Raw genomic sequence first — 15,264 nt, 5'->3', positions numbered from 1 at the left:
GTGCGTGCGTGCGTGTGTGTGTGTGTGCGTGCGTGCGTGCGTGCGTGCGTGCGTGCGTGTGCGTGCGTGTGTCTGTGTGTTTGCGTTGGGGTGAAGCTGCAGGTGAGGCATTGGCTGAGATAGATGATATATAGAAATGAAGATGATTCATTGATAAGGGGTGGGGAGACTAGTCATCCTGCAGTCACATGCAACACTGGAAACGATATTTTATCAGATCAGAACTGGTCAAGTAAGAATGCTGATGCAGCGTTTATTAAGTTTTTTTCCGTGGTAATTTTATAGCTCAAGCTAATGGCTTTTCCACGTTTTCGTCATTAGATAATTTATTGCCTTCCCTTCTATCTATTCAATTACACGTGATCGGCATTATCACGTTATGAAATCCATGATTTATATGTTATCAAGAGCCCATTAACCCCTCTAATAATGGTTAATGGGCTCTTGATGTCATCTATAAATGACAAGTGCACTATGAAATCCATGATCACATCAACACGTTTCTCTCAACGCAACGCAGACACAACCCGATCAACGCTACACACCACAGATGCCATGCAACGCAACGACGGAGGCTTCGCACATTATAAACTAATGATGATGGGTGGTATTAGTGAGGCTGCGACATAATTTGGAACGCATAATGCTTAAAATTACATATATCTAATGGGTGGTGGACAAGTTCTCGCCCGGGTCGCAAACCTATATACTCGTTCCATCGGGTGGTGGCCGAACACTGAATTTTAAGTTTACCGACGTGATGATGACAGGTGATGATGACAGGTAGTGATGATGACAGGTGTGTCAACAAAGGCTAGGGCGTATAATTGCACACTGTTCCACGCTCCCCCACATACGCTGCACTTGTTATCAGCAGGTATAAAGTGTTCCCATTGGACGCCACGGCAGCGTTTACCCGCAGTTTCATGTTTAATATTGTGAGCCTAGCAAATTATGGCAGGTACAAGCCCTATTGCTACCAAAGCGTTTGTCCATACATCATATGTGGCAACACAATTATGTTCGTTCATCATACAGGTTACTGAGGTTAGCCTGGAGCGGGGGAGTTGGTGTAGGTGTAAATTATTTCATAAATATCGTTACATAGCTGCCACGATCGCTACGATAAAGTGTTTCCAAGAGGTTCTGAGAGAGAACTATGGTGACAAGGATTGTCTAACACATAATCTTTTTCCCTTGACAGTTAGACCGTCTGCTAATAAATCATATTCACTGACAGAACTGACACCACGCCGCACCCGCCATTTCACTTGCCTATTTATAGGCCCATACGCCAACGAGTAAAAGAGTATCGTAGGTTAGCAGAGTGACTCATGACTAGTGTAGTCGTCATTCCAGTCAATCGCACATGAACGCACTTGCAGGCAACAATGACTCACAACATACGGGCGCCTCGCCATCCTGACCAGTTGGTAGAAGCTGAGAAGGGCATGGGTCGGGTGTGATGAGAAACCGCGGCTAGTTAGATGCGCATCCTATATAGTTCCTGCACGAGCACGCGGCATCAATAATAAATTACAACTCGTTACCAAACATGCATGGTTGTCATCATCACCTGTGGCCAGGTAGCAGCGACAGCTGCTGACAAGGCACGTGGACTAATAGGCGGCCCTGCACTAAAGAAATCAATAGCCACTCTATCATTCAATCATCAGTCAGTCTGCGCGCCTGATGTGTGGTAAGGTGTTCCACAAGAGATCACGAGTCACAACAGAAACCCGTATCATGTTGCTCATCATACGTGGTCACGGTATGGTCGTGATGGTCATGATATACGTGACATGGTATCACGTTACTTATGGTGCAATAATCATGGAAGAAATTTACAGTAGAGAATATTCAGCACACTTTTATCATATGCAGTGCATCGTGGAAATCAATAAGCACTCAATAAGCACTCAATCATAATCAATAAGCAATCATAATCAATAAGCACTCAAGAATACATTTCTCGGCCAAACACACAAGCATTGTTGTATCGCCTGCCACGAATAACCCATCGTGAGTCAACTAATAAGGATCGGTATCATATTACCTACGTTATATTCTAGACGTTATATGATTTATATTATATATTCTATTTGAACCCGAGATGGCATAGGCTAATGCCAACGCGTGCTCTCGACAAAAATTATTATAATAATTATTAATTATATTCTATACATAAATAATATCACTAGCTAATAATACATGTGAATTAAGCAGCATTAAGAGCGTGTTTTCGCCTGAGCGTACGTTTTGCTCGGGTGTGTGCGTCAATCGTTCTGCTACACAGTGAAACGCCACAGACGGTCTCCAATCAATATCCTTAAAAATATCACATGACACACAAAATTGGATGTCCATTGGATGGCTATTTTTGATGTCATGTGACAGCGGCGCTGTACGCAGTGTTTCTGTATGTTTTGCTCAGCTGTGTGCTGTGTCGGGTGGCGTGTGTGCGCTTGCTCGCCGAGCAGAACGCAAAACGCTGGAAAACAAAATTTCCAGTTTTGCTCGGGTGTGTGCGTCGTGCTTTAGTATCATATTATAATACAGTTGATAATAGCTAAGTAGATAGTAGACAGTAGATAGTATAGTGGTACCCCTAGCTAAGTAGGATATAACAGCAGCCACACTATGGTGGCACATTAACTATGTACACATAAGTGCAGTCTACAGAATCTACAGCTAGTCAACAAACTGATTCACTCATTTACCAGGAAACATTGCGGAGTTTCCAGGAAAGTGCGACGTTCGCTACTTGGTACGATAATCCTATTTTGGCTCGAACACTTACTCTGTTATCTAGCAGTCAAAACTACTGCACGACCGGTCACATGCTTACAAAGGGGCTGAAAATACAAGGGGACTGAAAACTCTCGAACCCGCAGGATTACTCGCCTGTCTGATGTAGACTATGTTCTATGAATTAACTCTTGCATACATTTCCCCGTAGTATATTATAAAAAGTTCGTAGATTATTTAAGTTATGAAAATAGAAAACACGCAACCGCAGTTCCCATTCAGTTTCTGCGAGCAGTTCTTTCCACGAATACCTCATACGCGAATGCGTCTCGCTAGTATACGCGCAACTCTGTCAACGAACAACAAAGGTGTCTGTACATAGGCTCGCTGGAGCGTGTGACTATAGGTCACCCTACGTCTGGTCATTGACTAATTTAGGTTAATCAGATCCTCGTTGACCCCGTACAGGTGTGGATCCGTGTCCATAAACACATAGTATTACGTAACATTCCCGCCCCCATTCGATTGACGCTTTGCGAATGATCTCGGGGGAGGGGTGCTTGCGGTTGGCACTGTTCCACACCCAATCAACTACCTTGTCGCCTTGGACCGCCGAAACTGGCGTTTTGCTCTATTGGGGAAAAGTCTCGTGGTTGTGTTCCGTACGCCGGCAAAATAATACGGCAAGCTGGATTAATGATCGACGGAACAATGCTTCGCCGACTCTAGTCAAGTTACAACCCCTCTAGAGAAATGACTGTCATTAATAATGGCGGAAGGTTTTGCGCATGCAAGCACCGTCGTTGGTACGTTTCCACACCTGTGCCTCTAGCACATGTTTGACCTGTACCTGTAGTGGGAGCGCGATGTTCACCGAACTAGCTACACATATAGCGCATATCATTATGTATTTGCTGAAGGTACGCGGTATAGTTTGGGGGTGTTACCGTGGTAGGGTGGTGGGTTGGTGGGGTGGCTGTGTGTGTGGTGTTGGTGTGGTGTGTGGTTGCGGGGCGGGCGCTGTCGGGTGGGCGGCTCGGGGCGGGGGGCGTGGTGGGGGAGTGGGAGTGTGTGTGTGGGGGGCGGTGTGTGGTGGGGGGTGGGGTGCTCGGGTGGGGGCGCGGTGTGGTGTGTGTGCATGGCCGGCGCCGGGCGGGCCCGGGGGCGCGGTGTGGGGTGGGGGTGCGTGCGGTGGAGGGTGTGTTGTGTGCCGGGGCGGGCCACCTTGTGCGTGCGGTGCCCGAGAGGGAGGTGTCCCGTGCCAGTGTGCTGTGCGTGAGGCGATTGCCGGTGTGCAGCGCCAGCGCCGGCGCGTGCGGCTGTGTGTGTGCGCCGAGACAGCTGTGTGTGTGTGGGTGTGTGTGTGTGTGTGTGTGTGTGTGTGTGGTGGTGTCGTGTGTAGTACTTGTGTGAATATAACTGGCTGGTCGTTACTGAGGGGGTTGTTCAGAACGAGTGTTCGCAAACTAGACAGATGGGCACCTGCAAAAAGATGTGGCATACCTCCGTGCATGCGGTTCAGAGGCGGGGCGTTGAGGCGTGCGTGTGGCTGAGCGTGGGACGGCCTAGAGCCGCGGGAGGCTGGGTGCTGTTTAGTCGAGTGCGGGCGGGGGTCCAACGCGGGGTGGTAGACGATGGGCGGGTGAGTGTACGAGTGGTGGGGGGGGGTGAGTGAGGAGCTGGGGTCGGGGGCGGGCGTGGCTGGGCGCGTGATGGCAGCGAGGGCACACGGAGGGACACGAGGACACGAAGCGGATGGCAGCGACGGAGGGAGGGGGATGGCGACGGGGTGTAGCGCGGTCCTGGAACGGTGGCCGGTTGGCGGAGGGGGGGGGGTGAAAGACACCTGAAAGGGAGAGGTCGAGTTGATGTGAGCTGCGGCGGTTCAGGTAGGCATTCAGGGCACGGGATTCGCGCAGTGGCATTTGTCATGTGATGGATATGACATATTTAAGATCTGGGAGTTCGATAATGCTGATCGATGCGCGCCGATGCGACGTACGGTGTAATTGATATGATAGAGGATAAGCCCAATAGAATATCTGAATGGCGAAGGGAGCGGGTGGAAAGGGAGCCGGATTAGGTTGGAGGGCATGATAGAAGAGTTACCGACGGGGAAAAAGAGAAAAGCTTTATAAATGGCCTGCGATCAGCATTATTTACTTGACAGTTCTGATCTTGATAAAATTAGTCGTTGGTCCAGTGTTGCATGGTGAGCTGCATGGGAGTGAGCGTAGTCGTCGGCCCAGCAGCCGTTGATCAGATGGTCATCTTCAGTGGTCTGAGTATATATCTATCTCAGCCAATTGACCTCACCTGCAGCTTCACCCCAACGCAGAACACACAGACACACGCACGACACGCACGCACGCCACGCACGCACACGTACGTTCACACACACCACACACACCCACAACACACACACACACACAACACACACACGCACACACCACAGCACGCACGTCACGCACGACGACGCACGGCACGCACGCACGCACGCACGCACGCCACGCCGACGCGGCCGCAGCGCACGCACGCACGCAACGCACGCACGCACGCTAGCACGCACGCACGCACGCACGCCACGCACGACCACATTACTCACCGGTATCTCCAGCATACCAATACGGTAGCCGATATTATCTACTAAACGTATTCGGGTGCACCGGTGCCCATTTCAGAATCCAAAAGTCGCATGATTACGCACAAACTATAACAGCACTTCAGAAGTTAAACACTTCATCGGCTTTCCTCAAAACAAGTAATTGCTTTCAACTGTTTACTTGTAAGTTGGGAGCCCACTTTTTAGCGGCATTCTAACCCACGCTCCAGAGTGGTTATTCTCCGGCGTCAGCAGTATTCAACGACTGGCCTGATTTGTTCCATGTTAGTTCTCAAGCGGTATCCCTTTCCATACCTACTACCGGTCGGGCGCGTTTTTGCGTGCGGGCATTCTGGAAACGCACAACCCGCTGAAAGTGTGCAGGGTGTGTGGAGGTTTTCTAATAATGACCACCACTGAAGCTGTACTAGTATTTCAAAATACATATATATGTGTGTATATAATATATATATATATATATATATATATATATATACGTACAGTTTTGCTGACGAGTCTGTGTGAGATGCGATGGTCAGCTCTAATAATATCTCGCGATCCTTTTTGCACTTTGTCCGCGTGTTGTAGTGTGTACAGCTATCGTCACTTAGCGGAACTGCTGCTCCAGCTATTTACCAATAACAAGTCATGTGCTTGCTGGGGCCAGGCATGCACCACACCTTGTGCGTTCCGATGCTTTGCATACCTAACCTCTATGTATGATTATGAGTGCCTCGAGAGCTGGCAACGATATGTAGGCGCGGAGGTCTGCGGTGCGTGCGTGCATGCGTGCGTGCGTGCGTGCGTGCGTGCGCGTGTGTATGTGTGTGCGTGTGTGCGTGCGTACGTGCGTGCGTGCGTGCGTGCGTGCGCGCGCGCGTGTGTGTGTGTAATACAAGACATTACGACTGTGGTAATTTCTTATAGGAATATCCGTAGGAGAGGGATCCGTATTGCGACCGCTAAGACAATCACGGGGGTGTTTCAACATGGCGAGCGCATTACAGTCGGCAAAGAGGAATGTTTATACTTACTAACCAGCTGAAATAAATAAACAGACGAGACCCCCATTGGGGCTAAACCAAAACTCATAACGTGTCACCACTTGGTTCTGCAACCAGTATTATGCTCCATCGTTCCTATCGCCTACGAAACCTTACAATATATCACTAATTTACTACGACGCAGCGACAGTACAGTAAAATCGGATAGGATAACACACTCTTCTGCATTTGACCCACCGCAACAATTAACGATGTATTAATTATGCATTAAGTTCGCCTGCATCTTTCCCCTGCATCAACCTGCTAGTTCTCCAATCACTGAATATTTGTTCGTAGTACCAGCATGCGTGCTTCTAAGCATCATAGGGGCAGTTGTCAGAAGCATCATATCATATCATATACATAAGTAGTTAGCACATCATTAGTCTAAATGTCAGAACTCTTGAAGTAAAGTGTCATTCAAGAGTTATGACATTTTAAACGTACGATATAATCATAACAATTTACATGTTTCTGACAACGGGCCCCTGGCCGCCTGGTGTCCCTTACTAGCATTCTTGCCACACCTGCATTTTTTCACAGTAGGTAGTAGGCTGTCTTCGAACCTTAAAAAGGTATTTCTCCCTCTCCAATAACGTCGCCAGAAGATAAGATAAGGTGTGTTGGCATGTTGGTGTGTTAGTGTGTTGGTGTGTTGGCATGTTAGTGTGTTAGTGTGTTGGGGCACAGTAATCTGACCATAAGAACTAAGACGGAACACTAAAAATTGCTTGAAATTGTAATCTTCGTACACAATATGCAGCAGAGATATAAAATACATTTACAAATAATAATTAGGATAGTAGCGCACACATATACGCGTTAAATGCCTAGTAGCAACAAATGGGCTACTGGTTTTTGACATCAACCAGGTGGGCCTAATAAGCAACATATGAACACACATGTTTCCTTCCCTAATGGTTGACGGTTAATGGTTAATATATATATAAGCGCATATAATATCAAGGTTATAGTATCTGCTTTGTATCGCCGAGGTTGTGAGTTGGGATATTTTATATACCAAAAATTATAGCATATTGCTCTCCTAAATTGTCTCCATCTTTATTTTTAAGATGTACCCTCCCACGCTATCTCAATGGTCCGTCGCGGACCACCACTGGCGATATCATTACTATTTTGTTTATATATGACGCTGCAATCTTGCACGTGTAATTGTCTGTTTTGTGAACATTCATTCATTGAACAGAGATAGCAATACAGTGATGTGCAGTATTGCACCGGCGTATACGTAGTACCAGGAGTTAATAAAGACAAATTAAGACAAATTTAATAAAGACAAATTTTGTCTTTATTAACTCCTGGTAGTACGTACACGTATTGGCAATGTATTACAAGAATGCTCTCTCCGAGCCACATATAATATCGCGCATGCACCCGATGCCCTGTTTGCTTTGCGAACTACAAATGCTTTTAACCTTCTGACCTGCTGAGTCCACAGAGCCAAAGCCGGTCCAAGCGTGGCCCACAGACTGGTCAATAACTCTCACTCTCGATGACACCTTACTATGTAACAAACGCGGCTGCACTGTGTGTGTGCCCGCATGTTGTATGCATGCCTGTTGTATGCCTCACAGCCAAATATAGTAGAGACGAAATTTCCATAACGTGATTGGAGCATATCGTCTATGCAAACTCACAGTTATGCGCACTGCGTTGCAGTTTAATACGTGGTATGCCGAACCTCCAATTTCATTATCCTTAGTAATGAAACCTACATCGTGTCATTATAAACGGGTTTTGAGAGCCTCTATAAAAAGGAGAGTATATAAAAATAGAAGCATTAAAAGCGCACACGGGTGGATCACTACTATGTGAATAGAATATACTCTGGAAATACAACAACTCGCACTCTATATAATCGTCTACCTAACTGGTTTTCGACGGGTGACGGGTGAGAGGGGTGCAAGGAACGGTGCAAGGAAACCTTGTTGGACGTAGGCGTGATGTCCATTGACCCACTGGCAAACACAACGATAGCGCGGACATGCTCTCTATACTAGACTTTGTGGGCCTTCAATTGATTGTTTCTGCACTCATCATCTGACCCTAAACTGCTACGCTCGCCCTGCTCTGTTCAGTTATAACCGCTCCTCAAAATATGTCCTTTGCTGCTCGCCATACATCTACTACACTGGCACAAGGTATCCAAAAGTTTGCAGTGTACGTTTATATTCAAACGGATGTGAATTTACCACCCGGTTATCGGATCAATCTATTTAACCACGATATCGAATCGAAGCGCAACAGCGTCTCCGATCGCGGAATTTCAGTTTCCCCTGGTTGAAATTGCGTTGAAACACTCTCATCGTTTGTGGTATGGGGGCTGCATGAGCACAGAGCGTTAACTGGACAAATCATTGGTAAATCCAAAAGTGTATAATACAGACGTACACTATACACTCCTGAAAAAGCTAGTAAGCTACACATGCGCGTCCATCTCGCTCTACGACTCTAGCGTTGTTTTCCTAACTGCCACGATTTCCGAGCGATCGTAGACATTGTTATACACAAGGAGATCTGGCGCTCATCGAACAAAGGTATAACTCGCGTCGCAGCGCCACGCAAAAAAAAGTCAGTGAGTGACAGGCTAAAGATCGACTAGATTGCTTTGAGACGTTTCACCAAATATGTACATTAGGCCCGAATGGCTTTCAGGCATTCTTTCGGAGATGCTGCACAAACCGATTCGGAATAGAATTTATCGCATTCTTTTCTCTAACACACACCGCAAATACTCCGGGAATTATTTGCAAGGCGACGTCAGGGGTCGCGGGATAAAAGCAAAAGGCAAGAACAGCTAATCAAGTACATTCGTCGGTCCAGCAAAATTGTTTATTTGTGACCTTTCCCGGAGGATTCACGGTCAAAATCCATACCGATTGCATCGCTGCCTGAGATTACGTGGAGGTTTCCTTATTTGCCCTAGCTATAATATAGCAATAATGTTTGCTTGATGGCGGTGTTTGTCCGAGATAAACAAACCACATGGTCTGTAAATAGACTTTGACCCCTTCGGTACATTTTAGAATTTAAAAGTTTAATATCGGTCCCCATAGTATAGATAGTATACGGGCGCATCCGTCACGAGGTAGCCTGGTCATTGGTCATAGGTAGCCAGGTAGCATGTCAATTGTTTTATTGCCGACAGCTTTATGGGACTGCTAACAACACTAACATGTCTCATGTCTATCCTGTATAAGTTATCGCTTGCTGCACCACTACCTGAAAGGTTAGCATGCTCTTCATTATAAGGTTGACAGAAAATGGTTGGACAGCAACTGGTCGTATAACTACGGGAAGAGACCCTCCTGAATCGACGCTATGCTCGCTATTCTAGGAACGTTTTTAAACAACGAGTATAAACAACTCTACGCACAATTCTTGACACGTTTTGCAAACAGTATTGGGCCAGTTGGCAAATCACGTGTAGAAATCCGTACACGGTCAGACCATCCAAGAACCACTGCCCCCCTCCCCGTGGTTTCTACGATAAGTGCCTAGAGCTTGTTAGCCAGATTACTAACACCAACGAGCTGCGCGGAATACTCCGTGGCAAACCCGCACCTGTATGGTTTAAACCTGTGTTATACCTGTGCATTACAAGTATTGTTGGCTCACACCTGTATCCTCTAAGCGCCGAAAATAGGCGGGCTCCGCGAGCCGCCAGCACAGCAAGTGGCCTTGATTGCCCGTGGACTTGCCTTTTGAGGGGTCTCTCTCTCTCTCTCTCTCTCTCTTTCTTTTTCTCTCGCTTTCTTTCTTTCTCTATCTATCGATCTCTCTCTCTCTCTCTCTCTCTTCTCTCTCTCTCTCTCTCTCTCTCTCTCTCTCTCTCTCTCTCTCTCTCTCTCTCTCTTCTTCTCTCTCTCTCTCTCTCTCCTCTCTCTCTCTCTCTCTCACTCTCTCTTCTCGCTCTCTCTCTCTCTCGCTCTCTCGCTCTCTCTCTTTCTCACTCTCTCTTTCTCTCTCTCTCTCTCTCTCTCTCTCTCTCTCTCTCTCTCTCTCTCTCTCTTCTCTCTCTCTCGTTCTCTCCTCCCCCTCTCTCTCACGCTCACTCCTATCTCTCTCTCTCTTTATTTATTTATTTCTCTCTCTCTCTTTGTTTCTCTATCTATCGATCTCTCTCTCTCTCTCTCTCTCTCTCTCTCTCTCTCTCTCTCTCTCTCTCCCTCGCTTGCTCGCTCTCTCGTTCTTTCTCCCTCTCTCTCTTTCTATTTTCCTTTCTCTCTCTCTCTCTCTCTCTCTCTCTCTCTCTCTCTCTCTCCTCTCTCTCTCTCTATCTATCTATCTATCTATCTAATCTATTCTATCTATCTATCTATCTATCTATCTATCTATCTATCTATCTATCTATCTATCTATCTATCTATCTATCTATCTATCTATCTATCTATCTATCTATCTATCTATCTAATCTATATAGCTAGCTATCTAGTTATCTATCTATCTATCTATCTATCTATCTATCTATCTATCTATCTATCTATCTATCTATCTATCTATTTATCTATCTCCCCCGTCTCTCTCGGTCTCTCTCTCTCTCTCTCTCTCTCTCTCTCTCTCTGCCTCGTTCTCTCTTCTCTCCCTCGCTCTCTCTCTCGATCTCTATCTCCCCCTCACTCTATCGCTCTCGTACGTTGAATACGCGCATCTAAAACCAAGACATGTCTGCGCACGGATACCGGGGGTGTACCGAGGCTGTGCTCCAGGTTTTTTCTCCATTATTATCATATTACATCGCTCACAACTGTACATATGTACATACATGCTTGAATGTACAGCCACCCAACCATGCACTGTGTACATGCATCGCAAAGCGCTACCGCGCATGTACAGTAAGGTGCGTCACCACCGCCGCGTTCTGTGAAAAGAAGAAATTCGTCGCTGAAGCATCATAATGTATAGCCTTCCACTCTACGCATCAATGACAGTCCCCGGTTAAAATTAAACGCAAGGCATCGAGTCTCATCTAGTACATGTGCTCTCAGCCAGGCTCATCATGTGGGGTAATGAACCTTACATGAAATGACAATGCGAGTCGTCTGTCTGCCGACATCGACTGAGAACACGCTTCGGCAATCTTTTTACCGCGAGCAAATTTTACTTCCCGTCGCCTCGCGATGAACGCTGGATAATTATTTATGCAGCGAGCAAGTGTCTGCGCGTCATTTAGTATAAATATATGAGCACACGCGCGCATGCGCATCGCGGTGCTACTAACTATGGTTGATCATCATAAAGAGAGAGTGGTCTGTTTGAGGAGGAGGACAATCTATGATCTATTGCGCCCGCGGGAACCCTTCAAACGGCTCCCAAAAATGCCCTTCGCGTGTGTTTAGTGAATGAATCGATTCGGAATGGGTTTATGGCGGAGCCAGGTCGCTAGTGCGAGGAGAACATCGCGCGGCGAACGCGTGAGGAATGTCGCGTGTAGGTGACAATCCACTATCGGCTACGGGACACCAAGATGACAAAACACGACTGCGTCGTCATCATCATCAGCATCTCGACTATTACCTTCGCCCAGGGTGTTAGCCAGGACAACAAAAATCAGGGAGTCTCACCATCTGAGCGAAGCGAGGATGCTGCGGGCGCGAAGCGCCCTAGGGGAAAAGCGACGATTTTATTTTCATGCAGGGCCGCCCTCATGCCGTCTCTATCAAATTTCATCCGTCTCATCCAATAATGGGCCGTCCAAAAGACGGGTAGACGGGACTCTGGCTAACACACTGCCTTCGCCTACCTCTCGAACTATGCGTCAGCAAGCTGCAGAGGTACTATGCGAGGTACTATGCGTACTATATCTCGAACTATGCGAGCAAGCTGCAGGATAACGCGTAACCGGAACTGACATGGCTTATTACGAGCGCACCGGCGCAAATCTGATCCCTTTCAATTGGATAGTTATTATCCAATCGTACGGTCCGAACATAATAATGGCTATAGGTAGCTGGGCAGACGCTCCTACCCAGTGCATACGTACAACGTCGCGTGTGACAGCCGCCATGTACATGAAAGCAGGTATCCGTGAGTAATTGCAGCCCCGAAAACGGTAACAAGTGCACACACGGCGACGCATGTAGAAGTCGATTTTTTTCTTCGCCCCGAGGAAAAGAAATTATAAACGTAAACTATTACAAAGGGAATCCGCGGTGTTTTTTTTTAAACAGACGTGTCGCTTCATTCTGTCAACTCTACCAGTTACGTGCTCGTAATGACAGTTTGGTGGGACGAGACAGACTTAATTCCCACTATCGGTGCGGTCACCAAAAGAAATATATTTGCAGCGTGACAGCTTCGGCCAAGATTTGTGAACCTGTGGCAGGGCTGTCTGTTGCACAGCCTAAGGCTAGGCAGGCTAAGAGCCGTAGCACCGAAAAAAAGTCTGTCCACAAAAACAAGAATGCGAAACCCCAACCGGAGTCATAACACTGTAGGCTACCTGGTTAAGCCCGCAGCAAAATCATAATTAAACGGCAGTGACTTTTACCTACACGTACAATGGCGAGCTCGCACAACACAAACACATCACAGGTAAATCATCAGCTAAAGAGAGGAGGACGCACGTAGATCCTCCCTCGGCACTCTGCGGAAATATGCGCGGAATTTGCGCATCATGCCATAACCGACACCTGGTGAGATGAGACAGCGCTCATTCCTGTTCGCGGCATGATTGCAAACTAATAAAAAGGCATTTGTGAAAAACGTCATCGGCGTGTAAAATCAGCTCGCGATGTTAGGTGAATAGCGTGGGCACTGCGGGAACCATACACGCGGTATATTACGTATCACCGACAGAACAGGGATCTATCAAGGCTACGTTACCGTATCTATAGCAACCACCACCACATCGACGCTATGTGCGCAATCACGCACGTATAAACGCACAAACACGCACGCACGCGCACACTCGAATGCACACACACACACACGCACGCAGGCATGCGCACACACACTCCATACGCACGCATACACACACACAAACACACATACGCACACACATACACACACGCGCACGCACACGCACACACGCGCGAACACGCGTGCACCTAACTGCTTACACTCTTCGACATTTCCAACTTTAACCAGAGAAAAAGTTTAACAACTTTATCTAGTCCTAAAGACTTCAAATACATTTAAAATACATTACTTGATTAAATTTAGCCTCGTAACAACGTGTAACTAGTGTAAAAAGCTTAAACCTTCTCATCACATAAAACCAGGTAGGTAAGGCACGTACTTGAAAAAAGTGTACCATCCATTAATTTTCTTAGGATTCGAACCTTTACTTGCTCTAAACGTTTGACCCTATTATAGACGATCGACCCATAATCTATTTCCTCCTACTTTTTCTACAAACCCATGCAGAGATTTCTATTCGAAGAGTCAGTTTTGAAGCGGCATCGATTCATCTACTAACACGTCACTCGTTAAATTGCCACCACAAGGCAAAACACTACCAACAGGCTTCTATAATCACTCGATTTTTTTTCTATTTGCCAAAAATGGGTGATTCTATTTAGAAAAGGACAGGACAGCTTGTCTTTTGACTACATAGCAAAAATATGACACAATCTCTGAAGACATTCATGATTCATCTATAGGCAGGTGAGCACACATGTCAAATCCGCATGCTTAGAAGCATTTGTACGATCTAACCCGTTCATGACCGTTGCTGAACCGTTCAAACCGTTCATGCTGGTTACCAACTTGGCAGTAAATGCTGAGGTACGACTGTTTTCTGGTCCTCCAACTACCTGTTTGTATGTTTTCATACATGTTTTAAATACCTATCGTATATCCATTACAACTAACTACATGCAAAAAACACTCACAACAAAAAATGCCCATCTAAGAAATTCTCTATTATGCAAGAGTTTTTTTAATTACAGTGTTTTAGAGTTTTGCAGATAATATATATATATATATATATGTCTGTCTCAAACAGATGCGCCTACCTTCTTCCAGGGCTAGCTTGCATGAATTGTAGTCTTTGTATTTAAAGGCCACAGGGTTGTTTTCTGAACATCCAGTATTGGCACAATAGCACCGTTCATCATTCTTGATGTTACATCCAAAGCATGACCCACCTGTAAGTGAAGAAACAAAGCATATATTGTATTGCATTAACCACTCGAATTTTTCGTAGTGAAGAATTAACCTAAGTCTAAGATTGTATATTAGTATGAATCTAATAAAAAAATTCCTTCAATTCTGTATATCCAATCCTTGCATTATGCAAATCTGTAAAACGCAAAATCATGTAAAAAAAAACCATAATTTCTGTAAGTGACAAATGCTAACGTGTACACAAAGTGATGGTGAATTCGTGTAGCCCTGCCAAACCTCATACTATATACTGTCATACTATATACTCAGCTGTCGATGGGATATATGGAATATTACAATAACTCTCATATTGAATGTATGCTTGGTTTAGTGCAGAGGACGTTTACCTTTACACACGCACATCACAAGCACTAAGAGCATTCAGGGTGCTGCGAGCTATTAATCATATATAATATATATTAATTATATATGGCTAAATAACTCAGAGTTCTATAATCGATAGATTAGTTGTCCTCAGCTCCTGCCAGCATGAGATTTGAAGAGAAGGCGAGTTAATACTCCAGCACACGATCAAAGTTAAATAAAAAATAATTATATAAATATTATTACTATTAGTATTACACCACATTAGTAATATGCACATTTTGATTGTAATGGCGTTTATACTAAGTACGTGCGCGCAGGAAAAGACAGACCTGCAATGATTTCTCCCTCAGTTTGTTGAACATATTAGGACACCTAGAAACTGATCATGCATTTAGTAATCGAGTCGACTTGCAC

General features: G+C 45.8%; 1 protein-coding gene across 3 annotated transcripts in view; it reads right to left on the bottom strand.

Annotated features, from left to right (window-relative positions):
• Nucleotides 1–15,264, bottom strand: part of LOC106820257 (cysteine-rich motor neuron 1 protein-like) — a 79,333-nt gene that overhangs the window by 62,169 nt on the left and 1,900 nt on the right. For 2 of the 3 annotated variants that reach the window (XM_014824883.1, XM_014824940.1), the window contains exon 2: nt 14,373–14,504. In XM_014824883.1, the coding sequence (XP_014680369.1) occupies nt 14,373–14,504 (132 nt within the window). Of the gene's footprint in view, nt 1–14,371; nt 14,505–15,264 lie in introns of all 3 variants that reach the window. The other variant, XM_014824812.1, reaches the window with a different exon arrangement.

The sequence above is a fragment of the Priapulus caudatus genome, unplaced genomic scaffold (genome assembly GCF_000485595.1).
Source record: "Priapulus caudatus unplaced genomic scaffold, Priapulus_caudatus-5.0.1 Scaffold2, whole genome shotgun sequence".
In the NCBI taxonomy this organism is placed as follows: Eukaryota; Metazoa; Priapulida; class Priapulimorpha; order Priapulimorphida; family Priapulidae; genus Priapulus; species Priapulus caudatus.
This window is presented reverse-complemented; position numbering and strand designations above follow the sequence as displayed.